The following is an 18,743-nucleotide window of genomic DNA, read 5'->3' as shown; positions in this document are numbered from 1 at the left end:
CCATGGGTCCATTGCAATGCACCTCCCTGGGGAGCCAGCCCCAAACAATCCCTCCAGCTCTGGGGGTAGGGTAAGAACTGAGAGATTAACAAGGTTGCCATGGTAACCACTCACGGATGTATGCACATACGGACATCGTGACCATCAGCGGGGATTGAACCTGGGACGAGGGGTGTGGATCTGGGGTTCTGCTTTGGGCCCGTCTCAAGCCACCTACAACCCATGCAATCCAGGGCTCACAACATCCCCATGAATCCCCTCCAAGTCTCCAGTCACCCTCACGCACGGGCCAGGCCTAACCTGGTTTTTGATGAGCCCCTCTTCGTAGTACCAGATGGAGCTGCTCTGGTCACTCAGGTCCGAGACCACCACGCGTCCTGCTTTCATGTCCTCAATGTCGTCTGGGACAGAGAGGAAGAACTGCAGCTCCGCGTTTTTTATCCGGAAGTAGATCCGTCTCTGGAAGAGACAAACCATGAGCTTCTGCCGCCCCATTTCACAGCATCGCTCACCACGGCCACCCTCCTTCTGGTACAGAGCAGCAGTTACATGGCTTGGGTCTGTTCACAGGTGAGTGTAAAGAGCCAGCTAGTGTCCCTGTGCACCACTGCCCTCTACTGGATTGAATCAGAACTGCTCCAAAATGTGTCATAGGCTCTATACTGCTAACAGCTAATGGAGATCCTCTTTTAGCTCAAGGGGAAAAGTGCTGGGCTTTAGGCACAGGAAGAGCTGAGTTTTGTTCCTGCAGTTGATATGAAGTTCTGACCATGGCATAAACCATGTAGAATAAATGTATTGCCCTGTCCCTTCCTCTTGCCGCTCCAGATGTCCTAATGACCCTCCGCACCAGCTGAGCAAATCCCCAGACTAGTGCACATCCGTCTACTCCAGCTCGAGTGTAGATGTACCCTGGGCCAAACCTTCCTCTACCAGCTCCATCCACGGAGTGTGACTAGGAATCTCCAGCAAACCCCAGTGAATTCCTAGTAAATCCCAGGACATCTTCATGCACTCCCGGTAATCTCAGCACATCTTCTCAGTCCCCTGGGCTCCTGGCCTAGACAGAGAGGGAACAGCCCGCTGGCAAAGTGTCAGCTCAGTAGGAACAGCGTGGGCTGTGCTGGTGACACATGGCTGTCAGCATCACTTCTGTTCCTCCCCCGTTGAGAAGGTGGACTAGGAAAGAGCAGGGGACTCCCTCTCGGGTCTTCCCTGCCTCCAGCACACACAGCAGCGAGGGAAGTTTGGTGCCCAGCACTCACCTGCCGGATGGGGTAGAGGGAGCCTATGTGCTGAAGCCCGCTGTAGGTCAGCCAGTTGGTGATCTCCGTACAATCCAGCAGCCACTGGCGGCCTCGGAAGTTGCTGTGTTCACACAGCACCCATCTGGGGGGAGGGAGCAAAGACATTCTGGTACCTTCCCCATGCAGAAGAATGCTCCAAAGAGTGCACAGGCCAGGAGGGGTGTCGCCTTAGCGCAGGGGGTCTTAAACGTCATTGCACCACGACCCCCTTCTGACAACAGAAATTACTGCACCACCCCAGGAGGGGGGGCCGAAGCCTCAGCCCGCCCGAGCCCTGCCACCCTGAGCAGGGGTGCCAAAGACGAAGCCCAAGGGCTTCAGCTCCGGCCGGGGGACTGGGGGCTCAGACTTCAGCTTCGGCCCCAGAAAGTCTAAGCCAGCCCTGGCGACCCCACTAGAACAGAGTTGCGACCCATTCTGGGGTCCCGACCCACAGTTTGAGAACCGCTGCCCTAGAGACCCCACCAAGCTCTATGGTAGTTGCATGCTCGATTGGGTAGCAGCGTGGATAGCCAGGGACTGGGAGTCAGGACTCCTGGGTTTTCTCCCCAGCTCTTAGAGTGAGCACGGTCTAATGGCTACAGGAGGGGATTGGAAATCAGGGCTCCTGGTCCAGGGCTCCTGGGATCGGTGTGTGACCTGGGGCAAGAAGCTCAACTTCCCTCTTCCGAGCTATTTTTCTATAACTAAATGCACGGATTGACAGCAGCGAATCTGCTCTCAGCACCCGGCCTCGGGGAGCTAAGCCCGTCTGAAAAGGGGTCTCCAAGAATATTTCATCCCATCTTTAATTCAAGGCCAGCCTGCTCTGAGTTAACACCCAGAGGGTGTTACCTGGGGAAATTGCCAGGCCTGTGCGTTTCAGGTTATTCTTTAACCTTCACGTTCTTCCACAACTGGGGCAGGGCTCAGCCACCTGGGAGTGTTTGTCAACCTATTGTTTCGGCCTGGAAGCTGCACAGCCTGGCTTCCTGCCAACATGGGGGCGGAGCCAAAACACACCTGCGTAGCTGACGTGTGGGGCGGGGCCCTGGGTCAGATGGGGAGAAGCAAACAGAACGGGTCTGTCCTGGTTCTGTTCCTTAGCAGCGCCCGTCTCTGGGGAGGAGCCATAGAGGGGGCACTGAGCACATTGTGAAGGGGAGACCTGGGAGAGGCTTCCCCAGCCTGGCTGGCCTGGGGCAGCTGTGACCAGGCTCCTAGTGTCAGCTGTGGGCTGGGCTCTGGCACAGGCTGGGTCTGACTGTCCCAGGCTCAGGAACTGGTCACAGCCGTCAGGAGGCAGGCGGGGCTTTCCCCGCGGCTCTGAGCACGGTGTGGAGTGGTTCCCTCAGCGTCTGGACACTTCCCTCTGTGTGACCCGGCTCCGAAGAGAATCACTATCGGAGATCCGAGGTGGGTCACGACTGAGCAGTACCCAGGACGTGTGGTGGGGTACGGCACTGCTGGTCGTGATGGATGCGCACCCAGTGGGCGGAAGGTCACTGCTGGGCACTCTTCCTGGTTTATCCAGGCGGATCGCTATTTCTGGATGTCAGAGGGGGCCCCTGGGAGGACGCTGGCCCCTGTTCTTGATGTGTGCTGCTGGGGGAAGTTGTTCACTTACATCCCGCCTTTCACACGCACAGACAGCACATGGTTATTGAAGCCCTCGGCCTGCAGGCTCCGCACCTCGCTGGTTAGCTCTATCTCCTTCCCTTCAAAACACTCCAGCCCATGCAGGAAGATCCAGGGCTCCGAGAAAAACTGCAGGGAAAAGGGAAAGGGATGGAGGCAGCAAAGGGGCAGGATGGGGTAGGCAGGGAGAATACACATGGTGATACGCATCCAAACGGACAGACGCGCTGGGGGCAAAGCCAAGAAACTGCTAATGGGGAGGAAGAGGCAGCAGTGGGATTTGAAATACTTACAATTGGGACCTTCTGCAGTGACCGGATGGCCGTGGACGAGCCGCAGCCCATGGCGGTGAGCGACGGATACTCGCCGTCCGATAGAACGTGCTGTTCACCCTCGAACTCCCGGCCATCGTAGAGAATCCAGCTGGAAGTGAGATGCACCCACAGGCATGATTCTGTCCCCAGGGGCCTTCAGTGCAGGCAGGGGTCTGGGGTGCAGGCTCCCAGGGCTCTTCCCAAACCCTCTCCCTCTCCAGTGCCAGTGAGAGGAAACCCCTGCAGCCCCCTCCAAACACAGAGAACCTCACCCCCTCCTCCCCTCCTCTTCCCCAGCATGCCCTGCCACGCCTCTATCCAACCTGCAAGACACCCGCATTCCTCCGGAACCTACCAGCCCCAACGTCCTTCCCTCCTTGGAGCCAGCAGTCCCCTGCAACTCCCGTCCAGATCCTCCCCACCCCAACCCTCAAAAGCCCATGTGCTTCCCAGCCCCCTTGCCAAACACACAGGGCCCAACCCCCCAAATCTGGAACTGAGGACCCTACTCTTCAACTCCCCGAAGGGCCCGCTGGGGCAGAGCCCCCAGGCGTTCCTGGCATGATCTCCCACCTTCCCAATCACCCCGTCAGAGCTCTGGGAGGTTCGTGCAGCTGCCAGTGTTTCGACGCCAGCTCGGCAGCCCCTGCTTAGTAAATACGGCGTGCGGCTCAGAGCATGTGCGGCAGCTCTGGCAGGGCTGAAGGACGCATTACCTGCCTCCGTGGACCCTGCAGGACTGGGGAGCGAAGGCCTCCGGCAGGGACACCTGATTGTCCTCAAAGGAGATGTGATCACCAAGGTAATCGGGACCTGAGAACAGCTGGATCTGGAGAACCCAAAGAACAAAACTGAATGAACCGGGCCTGGGCCAGCAGGGTATGGGGTCGGGGGGGAATTTAATGGAATGGGACCCGGGGAGGGATACACGCGATTCCTCCAGCAGGCAGCTCATGGCACCTCGTGAGGCAGCATCTCCCAGCAGCTCAAGCTTGTGCGTCCAACCCAGCACCAAACCAGCGCCCGCTCCCACTGACATCCCCTTACCAGAGGCACCCAGACCCCAGGGGATGGGCACAGCAGAAAGGCCTAGACTGCAGAGAGACAGATTACACCCCCGCCCCCAAGGATCCCACCTCTTACCCTGGAGACAAAATGCAGACTGTGCTCCCCGACCTGGAAGAAAACAAGCCACACCGGTTACTATCTCACCCCGCCTGAGCCGGGGCACACGCCCCACAGCGGTGAGCACTGCGCTCAGATGGGGCCTCAGCAACCCCCGTTAACGTCTCCCCCCGCCTGTGCCAGGAGCACACGCCCCACACCAGCTCCCTTCACGCCCCGGGGGGCTTCCCATGATGTGCTGCAGAGCAAAGGGCCCCGATTCGGAGCAGCTCTGTCCCCACACCGAGCACGGGACGGGCGATACTCCCTTTGCTGGGAGTATTGCCCTGGGGCCATCTCCCGCCACTGGCAACTCCCTGTACAGCAGGAAGGTGGATGGCAACAGAGAATCAAGCCCAAAGAACATAGATTGAAGGACTTCTTTCCTTAACACCCGCTGGCCACAGGGCAAGGACAAGGCAGGGTGGGACACTTTTGCCCAGAGGGGCAGGCAATTGGGATGATGTGGGCTCCCTCACAGGGGGCGGGTGTATGGGGAGACACAGGGCTCCCTCACCTGGAGGACAGGTTGCACAGAGGAGATCCGGCCGGCACTGGCTCCCCAGTCCTCACAGTTCCGATACACTCCTTTCTCCAGGATGTACTGCTCGCCTGAGAAGTTTGTGTTCTCGTAGGCCACCCACCTGGCCAGAGAAATGGAACAGGGTGACTTAGGCACCCATCTGGCTCTCAATGCGCCCTGCCAATCATACAAGGGTTGCACGTGGGGGAGTATTACTTCCTGACCCCAATGGTGAACAGCCCTGAAGCATGTGGATTCCTACCCCCAGTCCTTAGCACAAATGTTCCTGCCTGTCACTAAGTTACCCAGCACTGGATTTGCCAAGACCCTAAACTCCTTTTCCCTCTTCTATACTGAAGCCGTCTCCCTTGTTCCCTGTTACAGCACTGTCCCAGCCCCCCACAGTCCAGCCTCACCCCGCCCTTCCCCAGGGTGCTCACACTCCACTCAGCACATGGATGGACTGGGTTGTGATTCCATAGCCGGCCAGCTCCACGTCGGGCAGCGCTTCGCTTAGCTCCACACTGGGCCCATCCTGGAAGTCCATTGCCTCGTAGAGCACCAGCGCCGGGTCCGAGAAGTCCTGTGGGAAGGGGGAACCCTCTCTCAGTCTGTCTGTCTGCCTGACTCCCTCCCCGGTGTGTCCCTGCTTGGCGGTGGGTGCCACTGGGGCACGGCGGGCTCCCTCCACAAACACAACCTGGGTCCCTAGTGGTGCTGGATGCTGCAGGTGATGGAGAATGGGATAACTGCTAGCTCACCCGGTTCAAATCCAGCCTGAACAGTTACCACCAGCCGGTGCCCTGTGTGTAATGAGTTTGGTGGGTCTTCTGAGTCCCAGCGGGACAGGTGTCACAGCACAAAAGCTACTGGCACTGACTGGCACCCTTCTGGACAGTGGCCTCAGAGCGGGCAAGGGCTGGCTAAAGGCGCTGAAGTCCCCTGGCGCTCTGACTTCAGCTAAGGCATGTGGGCGGGCAGCGTGGGAGAGCCTGCCCTGCCCAGGCTGGCGTGGGTAAAGGAGATGGCAATCCAGCCATCTGCCGGCCCCGCCGCTAGCTCCTCTCACCGTCCGGATCAGCCGTAAGGACATCAGCTCGTCGCTGTAGCCTCCCCACTGCGCCCAGTCATGGTATTCGCCTTCCTCCAGCAGATACTGGTGGCCCCGGAACCCCTCCTTCTCGTAGCCGACCCAGCTGAAGGAATGGAGACAGACAAGCAGTCAGTCCCGTCATGCACCTTCTGGACCCACACTCACCCCAGGCTATTGAGATGCTTTTCCTATTGCTAGGGGGACCCCTTTCCCCTTTGTGTATAGGGGGCGCTTCCCCCAGAACAGCTCCCGGGCTTGCAGACCCCTGGGCTCCTTCTTCACCTTGGACTTTGGCCACCAGGGCACTTTGCAATGACGACAATCTCACCCTCCGGTCCCTGCAGTTCCTCCAGACACTCACCAGCCCCCCAGGATGCGCAGAGACCCCACCGTGGACATCACAGGGCCCTGGCTGTTCTCCTGCTTCTTCAGAGCATAGATGTCTCGGTTCACTTCGCAGCTGTGGCCCTGGAACCATGCCTTCTCGTAGATCACTGCCTGGAGAGACACAGGAAACACAGGCGGGGGGGAGGGATAGCTCAGTGGTTTGAGCATTGACCTGCCAAACCCAGGGTTGTGAGTTCAATCCTTGAGGGGGCCTTTTAGGGAACTGGGATAAAGTTCTGTCTGGGGATTGGTCCTGCTTTGAGCAGGGGGTTGGACTAGATGACCTCCTGAGGTCCCTTCCAACCCTGATATTCTATGGCGATTGAGGAACCTCAGATCCAGACCTAGTGACTCCTGCTGGGACTGGAGTAGCTGGGAGCTCCCCCACAGCCTGTACTCCTGCCCCATTCCCTAAAGTGCCCCCTATTGGAAGAGGCTGGAGTAGCGGGAGCACTGCCACAGTCAATCTTCTGACACCGTTCTCTATAGTCACTCCTCCTAGCAACAGCTGGGAGTGGGTTGTGAGCAGTCCCCCAGCCCATCTCTTGGCGTGATCCCCAACAGCACCTCCCGGTGGGAGTGGCCGGTTCTGCAGCAGCTGTGAGCACTCTGGACACCCTTCCCTTTGGGAACGGACCCTTCACCTGATCAGTTTTAGGGCCCTGGCTCAGCAAGTCCCTTCCTCTCTTACCTTGGGCTCCCCAGGTTTCTCTACAGCAGGGCAGCCCTGAAACAAGAGGAAACCAGAATGAGAATTGCCTGGCAGAGAGAGAGAGTGAAGCAGAGCACAGATTCAAGGCTAGAACCAGACAAGACTAAGGGCGTGGGGCTCAAAAGCTACTAAAATCAGGCTGATTTATAGTAGGGTGACCAGACATCCCGATTTTATCGGGACAGTCCCGATATTTCCTTCTTTGTCCCGCGTCCCGACCGATGTTCGGTCGGGACGCGGGACAAAGAAGGAAATTTACCCTCTGCTCCGGCGCTCACGCCCCCCCAACCCCGACTCCGCCCCCTCCTTCCCCCATTGGATCTCTCAATGGAGGGAGGAGGTTAGGAGGAGGGTCGGGCAACTACCAGGAGCCTGGGAGGGGAAGGGAAAGTTGCCGCGGCCCCGCCGGGAAGGAGCCGCTGGAGCGCAGCCGAGCGGGAGAGGCGTTGGGCTCCCTGCCGGCGGCGGGACGCGCTGCATGTGCCCACGGCAGGCTGGGGGGCAGGAGGCTCTGCAGGGCTGGGAAAAGCCCTGGCTCCTGCCCGTTGCCCAGCCTGGAGCCCCACAGGTGACCGGCCGCTGCTGTGGCTCGGCTGTGCCAGCCCTGGCCCCTTGCACGCCCGCGCCGTGGCCAGCCCCGGACTTTGTTTCTTGTCCCCCCCCCTGCCCTCTTTATCCCTAGCCCCTTCTGCATCGGGGCCAGCTTTTGCCCTGGGGTGGGCAGCACGTGCGCCCGGCGCGGCTGGGGCCTGCTAATGCCCCCCCCGCCCCTGCGAAACTGCTTTTTTTTTTTGGCTCCGCCGCCATTTTTTTTTTGCTCCGCCCCCCCCCCGCGTCCCGATATTTCATCCCTGTGGTCTGGTCACCCTAATTTATAGTCTTGTCAGGAAGGAGGGGGCTGTGTGTGAGCTTCAGCTTGTCTTCTGCCCTGTGCAGCCCCGGGGATTCAGAGCGTTCCTACTTCGTTCCAGTCCCCACAGTGCACTGGCCATTTCACTAGGTCCCAGACACCTTTCCGAAAATGCAGCTCGGGACAAACCATCTCCATCAGGGGAGGTTCAAATGCCAACGGTGGTGGCCATCCCTTATCAGATATACTTGATCCTGATACAAGGCTGTCTATCTTAGAAGGGACGGAGAGATTAGCTGGTAGCATCTCCCAATGGGAGGGTGGGAGGCACCAAGGCAAAGCACTCACCAGTTTAATAGGATGCATAGAGCAGACGGACGGGTCCTTCGCACCCCAGGCTTTTAAATTGGGATACCCGCCAGGCTCCAAAACATAGGGGTCGTCATCAAAGAAAGGTTTGGAGTAAATCAGCCACCTGGAGGACAGCGAGAAAACAATTACATACGGACGAGCTTTGGGCCTGATCCATTGCTCTCTGAACTCAATGTGAGTCTTTCTACTGATTTCAAAGGGCTTTAGATCTGGCTCCTTCTCTGGTTTTCGTCGCACTGGGAAGCCAAAGCAGGAAGAGAGGAACCCCGCCCAGACCCCAGTGCCACAGTGCGCATGTCTTACAGGCCAGAGTGAACAATGATGGAAGAGGCCTTCAAGGGCTTGCCACGGACCCGGGTGTCTTCTGAGGAATCCATGAACCTGACTTTTGTGCCTTCTCCATTCTCCTCGGTAAACAAACTGATCTCGGGGATCCGGTAATCCTGAAACAGGAGACAGCAGCCTGCTAGCCAGCAGGGACCAAGGTACCCTTCATCTCTCCCCGAACTTGTGCTAAGAACCACCCCAGGGAAACCTACCCCGGCCTCCAATCAGGTGCCAGCTGCTTCACTCTCTAATTTAGATCCCAAAGGACAAGTTAAGATCAACGTCCATCAAGGGCTTTTTCTCAGGTTGCGGAAAAGGAGTTCAATGACACCTTAGATTCTCTTTCAAATGGACCTGAAAGCCCTAGAGATTCCAAGAATCTGCCTTGTAAAAAAAATCCACTGCTCCATCCCTGACATTACTCTTATTATTGGCCTCATTGTTGTCTATGTTGACCTCCTACAACAAATGCTTCCATGGACAACGATCTCATCATCACTCCATTGGCACTGCCCCACTGCATAGCCCTCCCTTGCACTCTGCTCCCACACCAGCTGCCATGCAGGCCCTTCCGCTGGGCTTGGGCCACAAAGTTCACGGGCATTGGGTCTAGGGCTTGGCCCCAACTCAACTGAACATCCCATTGCTTTGGAGGAGGAGAAGTGTTTTCTAAGAGGATCAAACCCACCCGGAGACCAGCCTCGATGGGGTCCTGCACTTACCCTCACCACCCTCTTGAAGGAGCCGATGAGGAAGGGCGCGTTCTCAGGCACCTCCCCGTCTTTCCCATAGGCTGTCCATGGATTGTTGATCTCCACATCCCCCTCGGCCAGCACACACTTCCGCCCATGGAACCGCGGCTTCTCGTACATCACCCAGCTGGAGGGAGCACAGCGCACGGGAGGGGGGCTTGCACCGAGAGCACTGCAGGGTAACCCTGCTGCCTGCCAGCACAGCCTCTGAGCCTGTGCCCATCTTGGGAGTCCAGCACCGCCTGCCTGCCCACTGGGACCCTGCCCGGGCAAAGGGAACCCTAGTGCTCATGTGGCGTCCCAGTGGTTCAGTGGGACTCTGTGTAGGAGAAAGGGTCTTACCTATGAGGATGACTTTGCAGCATCAGGGCCTTGGACAGCAACCCGGGGTCAACACACAGCAGGGAGCAAACCAGGGGAATAACCAGGGAACCCCAATTAAACAGTGAGCTGATAACTGAGAGACTGTTAAATTCCCAGCAGAATGGGAGAGCCTGGACGATAATCAGAGGGATGAGTACAAGTCCAAGCTGAGCCAAGTGGGGCACTGTTTAAAGCCCCCCGTCATGCGGTTCCCAGAGAGGGACCAGAGCCCTGGATTCAGTCTTTGGCTGAGGGCATGTTACCAGTGACCAGGGCACTAGTTTCTAACCACCAAGATTAGGGCCCCGGTGTGTTAGGTGCTGGGCACGCCCTGGAGCTCACAATCTAAATAGACCCGGTCGACAAAGGTAGGAGAAAGGAAAGATTATTCTCCCCGCTGGTAAAACGAGGCACAGAGATTTCTTGCCCGAGATCTCACTGGGAACAGTGGCGGAGCCCTCATCTCCTGAGTCCCAGCTCAGTGCCTTAGCCTCCCTCTCCAGCTTTGGAGAGTTGCCCGAATGTGGGGATTTGGGTTCTCATGCAAGCTGAGCTGGGCGGCTTCCTGCGGGTCACAGACTCATAGACTCTAAGGCCAGGGGCACCATCGGGATCATCTAATCTGACCTGCACATGGCAGGTGACAGAACCTCCCCCACCCATTCCTGTAGTAGGTCCCTCTGGTCGAGTTACTGAAGTCCTCAGGGCTTGATTCAAGTTACTGAGAATCCACCAGTTACTCGAGTTCAAACCAGCAAGCGAACCATGGCCCACACGGCAGAGGAAGGCGAAACCCCCAGGGGTCTCAACCAATCTGATCTGGGAGAAAATTCCTTCCTGATCCCAAATACGGTAACCAGTTAGATCCTGACCCACCACCAGCCAGACACCTGGGAAAGAATTCTGCGTAGTAACTCAGAGCCCTCCCCATCTAGTGTCCCATCTCTGGCCATTAGAGATATTTGCTACTAGCAGTTGCAGGTGGGCCATGTGCTATTGCAGGCAACCTTATTGTACCATCCCCTCCATAAACTCAGCGAGCTCAGTCTTAAAACGAGTTAGGTTTTTTGCCCCCACTGCTCCCTTTTCGGTGCTGTCATTCCCCCTGCAGCACTGCGCGGCTCTGTAGCCTCCATCCTTAGCCCTTGTGTCTGCACGAGCTCACGCTAGAGCAGAGCAGCCGGCGGCATGCTTACCCCCCTCGGACCACCCGGATGGAGATGGTGTGGGAGAGCTCCCAGGACGTAGCGTCGGCGATGTCGCCCCAGATCTCCCTCTTCTGGCCTGCGAAGCCTGACTCAGAGAACAGAATGATCTGGAGAGAAATGACACCACCGCTAACCTCACCTGCCTGCCCTGCCCCCGCGCATGGCCGACGCCCCACCCCAGCCCTGCCCATAGCATCAGTACCTTCCCAGGTCTCCCGTTGAGCTTCGTGGAGGGGTTCTTTGCCTCTTGCTGGAAAAAAAGGAAAGGAAAACTGGGTAAGAAGCAGAAGGAAATGGCACGTCCTCTGGAAAGAGCCCTGCACTTCGAGAAGGCTCCCTCGGTCCCTTCTCGTCTTCTCTGGTCTGCCCCAAGATTCCTTCCTTCCACACCCCTGGCATGCCATCATCTCTGTTCATCAATTACCTCACCCACTTCTCTCTATCTATCCAGCCCCTGTCCTACACAGACGTCTCTCTAGCTAGCCTCAGACACATCCAGCTAGCTAGCTCTCTCTTATACACAGCTTTCTAGCTATCGAACCCCATACACCTCTGTCGGTCTACCCCTTATACACAGCCCTTTATCTAAACATCTCCATTCTCATCTATCTAGTCCCTACATCTGCATTCCCTGTGCATAGCCATCTATCTACCTAATCCCAAACACACCCTTCGATCTCTCATTCAGCTCTCCAGCTTCAGCTCATCTCTCACTCCAGCTGCTCAGTGTCTCTCTCTGGGCCACTCCAGATTCCGTTACTCACCTTACTCCACGAGCAGAAGGCAATGGAGCTACTCGTGGAGTAAGCGCTGCACAGTTTGAGGAAGGGGTGTCAGAATCAGCCCTTCTGTCCGTCACAGAGCGGCTCATTCCCAGCTGGGCTACCCTGTGTGGGGCATGATGCCAGCATCAGTCCTGCCTACGCCTGAGAGCCTCGTCCTGATGGGCGTCTGCACTCCCGCCTCCTATTCTCCACGCTGCTCCGCATTCTCCCCAGGGCTCCAGAAGGATGCAGGTCCTGGGGCCTGCCGGAGTGGTACTCCCTCACGTCATCTCCCCCGCAACCAATACCGCAAAGCTTCCCCCCCTCCAAAGGCCGACCTCACAACAATCACAAATATTACAATGGCCAAACCCTGCTGTCCTTACTCACGGGGCGTTTTGCCTGAGTAAGGACCTCCTGAGTTGACCCATTATTGATGATCATTATGATTATCAACACTCTGCTTTGGGAATCCAGGTCCCACCAGCGCCATCAGTTTCCTCGTAGCTTTCCCCCCCCCCCATCAGCTGTGGAACGCAAGCTGCCGGGTCAGAGCCGCGCAATGGGACTGAGGGAGTTTCTAGGGCCTGGAACCCCTGGTGAGTTTTGATTCCCCTATCACCAGACGAGGCGCTCAGGGGCGTGGCATTATTGGGACTGGGGTGAGGACAAGCGGAGCCGGCTTCCTGCTCAGAGCTCGAGACTCACCTGACTGCGTAGTGTGGAGTTACTCACCCCAGCTGCAGGGTGATCCAGCAACGGGGGAGGAGTATTTTTCTGCTCAGCCTCCATGAAGAGCAGAGGATTCTGGCCAGTGCTTTTGTCTATGCCTGGTGCTTTCTGAGGGTCCAGAGAGAGGACTCTTGTCATCTCTTGGACTCCAGCGGGGGAAGGCTCAGAGGTCAGCTGTTCGCAGGGTTTCAACTGTGGCCCATTGGGTGGCGTCCAGCTCTGCCCGCTGGCATTTAGCAGAGCCGGGTCAATTGGCGTGGGTGAGCTCCTTCCTTCTCGCTCCTTCTCCAGAGCTTTGAGCGGGGGCGTCACAGAGGAGATGAACCGTCTGTAGAGGAGGCTGCTGTCCAAGCGGGAGTAGGGCTTGTCTTCTGTGGGGACTGCCTTCTGCTCCTGGAGATCTTTCAGCAGGGAGGTGCCTTTGAGGATGTTAGTGTTGAAAAGGATGCTTTGATTCCTGGAAGCCTTCTCATCCCCCGGGGGCTGCCTCAACTTCCCCAGGAGAGACAGCGTCTTCTCCTCTATTTCAGATGACATGTTTTCCCAGGGGTAAATTTTTCTGCGCTCCTCTTTGGCTTGTGGCTTCTCATCCTTACTGAGATATGGGTTCTCTATCTCCTCTTCCTCCTCCTCGGAAGGATCCACGTTCTCCTGTTTCAGTCCATTCTCCTCCAGATGCTTCCGTTCCGTCCGACCAAAGAGCTCGCTGAGGGCCTCCGGGAGGGGAACCTGGGACTTGGGAGCGACGTGATACTCGTCAATGGGCGGCAGGGTGGCGTATTTTCCACGCGAGGAAGAGCGCGACAGCCGGGGGATCTTGGGAGGCTTTCGGATTTCGGAGGGTTCCATGTTGCGGAGGGTGTCCACCAAAAGTTCCATGTCCACAGACATGTCGGGGTCCTCCTCTGCTGTCTCCTGGTGACTCAAGGCTTCAGGGGAGGCCTCGGTCTCTTCAGATGAAACGTTTGGCTCTTGTGCAGATCCCTCGGAGTTCCCAGATGGTTCATCCCCCTCTCCCCTGACTGTAGCCTGGGAGACCGACAGCTGCACTCCAGCTAAAGGCTCTGGATTGTCACGTTCTCCTTGGGCGCTATTTCCAGGCGCGCCGGCAGCATTAGATGTACTCTTTGTCCCAGGTGCAGCTAAAACGGCACCCCCTGTGCTTGGCACGCTGCTCTCCGTTTCTGACCCAGTTGTGGCTGCGCCGCCGGGATCTGGCAGGCTGCCGTTGGTTTCAGGCGTGCCCCTGTCTCCTTGGGATTCACTCACAGCAGCACCGCCGGCTTGCGCCGTGCGGCTTTCTCCCGGCGATCCAGCGGCACAGCTGCCAGCAGCCTCACCAAGGGCCATCAGGCTTCCACCAGCACATTGCCAGCAGCTTTCGCTTGGGGATCCAGGGGTAGACGTGCTGCTCCTTCGTGCCAATTCGCTTACACTGGTGCTCTCAACGGTGGGCACAATGACTTCTCTTCCGGATCTAAACCCAACAGTGCTGCCGGCTTTGAGCATGAGGATTTCCCTTTCGGATCTAAATACAGTAATGCTGCCAGCATTTGGGACGGGCCATTGGCTTTGGGAACTGGTTACAGTAGTGATGCCGACAGCACTGGGGCCGTGGCTTTTTCTTGGGGAACAAATGGGCGTATTGGTGCCAATTGCACTGGGCACATGGTTTGCTTTTGGGGACCCAACAGGTGTAGTGATGCCGACAGCACTGGGGCCGTGGCTTTCTCTTGGGGACCCAGTGGGTGTAGTGGTGCTACCAGCACTGAGCAGGTGACTTTCTCCGGGGGATCCAGTGGATATAGCGGTGCTGGCCGCGCCGGGCTGGCAGCCATCCTTCTGGGATTCAGTGACCGTAGTGCTATCAGCAGCCTGCTTTCCCCTTTCAGTCGGCCTTGTCTCCTTTCGAACGGGAGAATAGACTTGTGAGAACACGGGCGTGTGTTCAGAGAAATCCTTCTGCAGGCCGGGAGATCGGGAGCAGCTGCTGTCTGTTGGAGAAAGCAAGTCCCCAGATTCCCTGCCTATTGTCCCCTTCTCCCAGGCCTCCAGCAGTATCGACACCCGGGAGGGGCTGGCGGCGGCCTCTAATCTCCGTGTCAGCAGGGAGACCTTGCGGGAGCAGGGCTTGGCTTCTTCCTTGGGCTGATCAGCGGGCGCTTTCTTCCAGCTGAACCAGGTGCTCTGGGTCGACTTTCCTGGCTTGGGGTGATGGGCGCGGGAGCTACCGCCGACCTTCTTCATCTCGTCTAGCCCCGTCCCAGCGTCACGGGCTCTCTTGGATTGGGCCTCCTCGCCGTCTCTGCACGGCCCGAAGGAGCTGGGGGAGCCACAGAGGGAGGAGAGAAGAGACAAGAGAAGCTGTCAGTGCTTGGGCAAGGCCCAGAGCTCCCTGCTTTGGCTCTGTTCTCACTCACCAGCACTGAGAGCCCGTCATACACCCTGGGCCGCCCAGAGGGGGGGCAGGTGTGGCAATTTGCCCCAGGCCCCGCAGGGGCCCCCACGAGAATATAGTATTCTATAGTATTGCAACTTTTTTTTAATGGAAGGGGCCCCCGAAATTGCTTTGCCCCAGGTCCCCTGAATCCTCTGGGCGGCCCTGGATACACCAACACTGAGCAGCTACCGTCTTGTAGAAGTCACAACCCGCACTGAGTTCCTCCCCCTTTCATTAACTAACCTCAGATCAGCCCAGCCCGGCCCCCTATGCCCTGGACTTTCTACCCGGCTCGTCCTTGTGACTCGTTTTCTTGGGAGTCCTGATAGGAGGTGGTTATAGTGCAAGGCAGGCTTGGCTTAATAGTTGGTGTCACATAGAAACTGCTCTAGAGGGCCCGGACCCGTACCTATAGAGGTTATTGCCGCTTCCCCCTCCCCCCACCCCGGCTCTGAGGAATGGATCACACCCCAGAATCTGGGTCATTGGCCTGTTATGCAGTGAGAGTTTGTACATCAGGGTGGGCCCCAGTGGAAATCACGTGGAGTGCATTCGACGTCGCTGCCTCCCACTGGAGGAGCAGTCGCCCTAGGAGCCAGCCAAACATCAGAACCAAGGTGCTGAGCGACACCTGTAAAAACCAGCTGGAAAATGTTCAACTGGCGTTTCCTGTGGGAGGGTGGAACACAGCCAGCCCAGCCTGCCCTACCTGGCAGAGCAAAGTGTCCATAATCTTCAGGGTGAGTCACCTGGGTGTCTGGGCCAAGCCAAGCCAGCGACTCTGCAAACATAGGAGCCAGAAACCAACCAGCCAGGATACTCCCCTCCCTCTGAGGAAGCAGGAGTGGAGCTGCCTTTCCTCTGTTCTCTTCCCTCCCCTGGGAAAGGACTGGCTCGCTGGGAGTTCCAGCTGTAGACTCCTCAAGAGGAAGGGAAGCACTTTTATTAATATTGGGCCAAACGCCGCGTTTACTCGTGCCGAACGTCTGAGGAAGTCAACGGATGAGTCCCTTTGTTAGTATTTCTTGGCAGCAGAGGTGCGGCTCTTTACACAGGGATCACCAGACTGGAGGTCCATCTAGCCCTTGGTCCTGTCTCTGACAGTGGTGGCACCAGATGTTTCAGAGAACCCCACAGTAACACACACACATTCTGTCGAATCCTGTTCTCTAATACTCAGAGATTGGTGTAAGCCCATCTCTTCCAAAACATTGCTGTCATTTATTAGGATGTCTTATATATAAATATATCATTTTTCATTATATAAGCATATATAAATAGCCAATCCCACATTGAATCTTGCTAAGCTCTTGGCCCTGTTAAGTCTGTGGTTCTTTATGGACGTGCGGGAAGAGTGAACGACAGGATTAGACGTTCCTCCCACCTGCCCACTGCAAAGACAACGTCCTCCTAGCTAAGCGCTATCTTCTGTTGGGGAGACTCTGTTATTATGGAGCGTGGCTTCCCCAGAATAGTTTTATTATGCTCTTCGGTTTACATCTAAGCAGCTGACAAGGCATCACGATCAGGCACCTCCTGCATGACTGAGCCGGAAGCATTTAGCATCCTTGGCTTCTCATCGTGTCTCTCCATAATGAGTTTGTTCAATGTCACTGGGTCAGACCAGGGGTCGGAGGTATCCTGCGACTTCCTTGGTTGTACAGAAATGGGGCCAATGGATCCGGGGGCAGAGAGAGGAGAAGGGGATGCTGCTCAAAGGAAATCTTTGAACCAAGAAGGCCAGCAGGAGGTAGCCCTTCAGACCCCCTGCCACAAGAGGAGAGCACTACCCTGAAGTCTATGGGCTGAGGCCCTGTCTACACAGGAATTTCAGCCAATGCCGACCCCTTGTGCAGACATGATTTGCCCTGTTCCAGTTTTCCCCGGGGTAAGACAAGGTCCAGATTCAGGCTCCCCCATGCTTGAAGGCATTTGGTTCTGAGTGTTTGAGTCCACCCTGTATCGACGGGTCCTCCTGTGCCCACCACCCTCGGTGCTCCACCTGATCACAGCCAGCATCCTGGCACCACTTCTTCGGGGTGGGCTTCCCATGCCAAACTGCCTTTGCCTGAGCACCCAGACCGGTCCCTCCCTCTCTACCTACATCCCTCGGTGCATTCCTCCTCTCCGAGAGCCGCTCTCAGCCCTTCCCCCAAAGCAGCAGCCAGGGAGTCTTCGATTTCACTGCGAGAATCAAAGGGGCAGAGGGTATAAGCCTAGCTCGGGTGCAGTCTGCCATGCTGCCCCCCACCCCTCCATGAACCCCCAAAGCCCTGGACGCTATTCAATCCCTTTCCTCATTCCGATCGCTCTCCAGAAGTCCCACTCCCTTCATGCGATGGGGTGGGATTTTCAGAGCTGCCTAAATGCTTTCGGAGCACAGGTCCCACCTACGTTAATAACAAGGGAAACGTCGTGTCTCGCCTTGGGAGAGACAAGGTGCCCTTTTTAGTGTAACCCGCCTCCCACCTTGCCTAGCATCATCCTGACCTGCCTCACAGCTCATCATAATTAACCTAGATTGCAAGCAGCTCGGGGCAGGGACCATACAGCAAAGTCCTACTTTCTGAGAATCGGTATGTGCCTGTCCCTGTCCCCCTTCTGACAGCCACCACTCCTCCTCATTAGAATCTCAGATTCTGCGGCTCTCTGATCAGCTGTGGCTTACTCCCCCTTTGGTTTACCTTCTAGGCAGGTTTCCTTTTCATAGTCACCCCTCCAGGAGCGCCGCCGGCTTTTCTGTCGCCCTAGGCGGCGGAAGGTCCCAGCCCGAAATACCACCTTGGTCGCCACCCCCCAAATTGTAGCGCCCTAGGCGACCGCCTAGGTCGCCTAATGGGTTGCGCCGGCCCTGCACCCCTCTCTAAGGCCCCACAGTTGCGCTAATTTAACTAAGTCGCTTTAGAATCTGATGCCGTCAAATCGGTGCAGCCCTTTGAAATCGGTCGAAGAGGCCCTAATATCTGTTTAGTTTAAGTCAGAACGGCCTTGTCTACACATACAAATGGTACTGCTTTAGCAACACTGGGATCGTTAAAGAGGTACAACTGCCTTCTAGACTGGATACAGTTATACTGATATAAAGGGGCTTACACTGGTATAACTAGGACAATTATATCAGTAAAAATTCACCCCCGTAACCATACAAAACCTGTCTGTAGAGCAGGCCTAAGCAATCAATTTAAGCTAAATTGATATGGGAGTCTGACTGAGTTTCACTAGCTAATCAGGTTCAACCAAATGAACATCAGTTTCTAAAATGATTCAATTTTGTGTGTAAAAATAACTCATAATAAAACCCTAGCTCTTATCTAGCACTTTTCATCTGTAGATCTCAAAGCACTTAGCAAAGGAGGTCAGTGTCACTATCCTCATTTTACAGATGGGGAAACTGAGGCATGGGGCAGCAAAGTGACTTGCCCAAGGTCATCCAAGTTAGTTGGTGGCAGAGTGCCATTCCAGTGCTCTGTCCACTGGGTCATACTAACATGTAGCACCTCCCCCAGCCTCCTCTTTTGGAGGGGGTAATTTGTATAGGCACAAGTCCAGCATTCAGACAGACACATACTGGAGTGTGGGCATGAGTCACGTCCCGAGAAGCCCGAGTGCTTGAATGTGCTGCTGCCATTAGGCTTTTAATAAAGATTCTTAACGAAGTTCCTGTGATTCACATAGGAGGTCCCAGGCCATTAACATCTGAATTCTGACATTACAGTAACCTGACCAAATGCAGCTTGGGTGACCCCATAACTACGCAGGACCTGCATGTTGGTAGGTGACTTCAAGGTGTTCCTTCCCTGCTCTAAGCAAACACTGAT

The 18,743-nt window shown here is 56.5% G+C and overlaps 1 protein-coding gene across 2 annotated transcripts in view; it reads right to left on the bottom strand.

The window, feature by feature from the left end:
* The window catches only part of CRYBG2 (crystallin beta-gamma domain containing 2), a 36,340-nt gene that overhangs the window by 3,980 nt on the left and 13,617 nt on the right, over positions 1 to 18,743 (bottom strand). Inside the window, exons 4-20 of one of the 2 annotated variants that reach the window (XM_065576862.1) lie at positions 12,462 to 14,818; positions 11,192 to 11,239; positions 10,978 to 11,096; positions 9,389 to 9,545; positions 8,643 to 8,782; positions 8,316 to 8,442; positions 7,097 to 7,132; positions 6,380 to 6,516; positions 5,995 to 6,121; positions 5,366 to 5,508; positions 4,920 to 5,046; positions 4,382 to 4,414; positions 3,955 to 4,067; positions 3,218 to 3,347; positions 2,914 to 3,053; positions 1,266 to 1,389; positions 301 to 459 (exon numbers count right to left, since the gene is read on the bottom strand). In XM_065576862.1, the coding sequence (XP_065432934.1) occupies positions 301 to 459; positions 1,266 to 1,389; positions 2,914 to 3,053; positions 3,218 to 3,347; positions 3,955 to 4,067; positions 4,382 to 4,414; positions 4,920 to 5,046; positions 5,366 to 5,508; positions 5,995 to 6,121; positions 6,380 to 6,516; positions 7,097 to 7,132; positions 8,316 to 8,442; positions 8,643 to 8,782; positions 9,389 to 9,545; positions 10,978 to 11,096; positions 11,192 to 11,239; positions 12,462 to 14,818 (4,217 nt within the window). Of the gene's footprint in view, positions 1 to 300; positions 460 to 1,265; positions 1,390 to 2,913; positions 3,054 to 3,217; positions 3,348 to 3,954; positions 4,068 to 4,381; positions 4,415 to 4,919; positions 5,047 to 5,365; positions 5,509 to 5,994; positions 6,122 to 6,379; positions 6,517 to 7,096; positions 7,133 to 8,315; positions 8,443 to 8,642; positions 8,783 to 9,388; positions 9,546 to 10,977; positions 11,097 to 11,191; positions 11,240 to 12,461; positions 14,824 to 18,743 lie in introns of those variants that run through there. The other variant, XM_024107647.3, reaches the window with a different exon arrangement.

The sequence above is a fragment of the Chrysemys picta genome, chromosome 23, assembly GCF_011386835.1.
Source record: "Chrysemys picta bellii isolate R12L10 chromosome 23, ASM1138683v2, whole genome shotgun sequence".
NCBI lineage: Eukaryota > Metazoa > Chordata > Testudines > Emydidae > Chrysemys > Chrysemys picta.
This window is presented reverse-complemented; position numbering and strand designations above follow the sequence as displayed.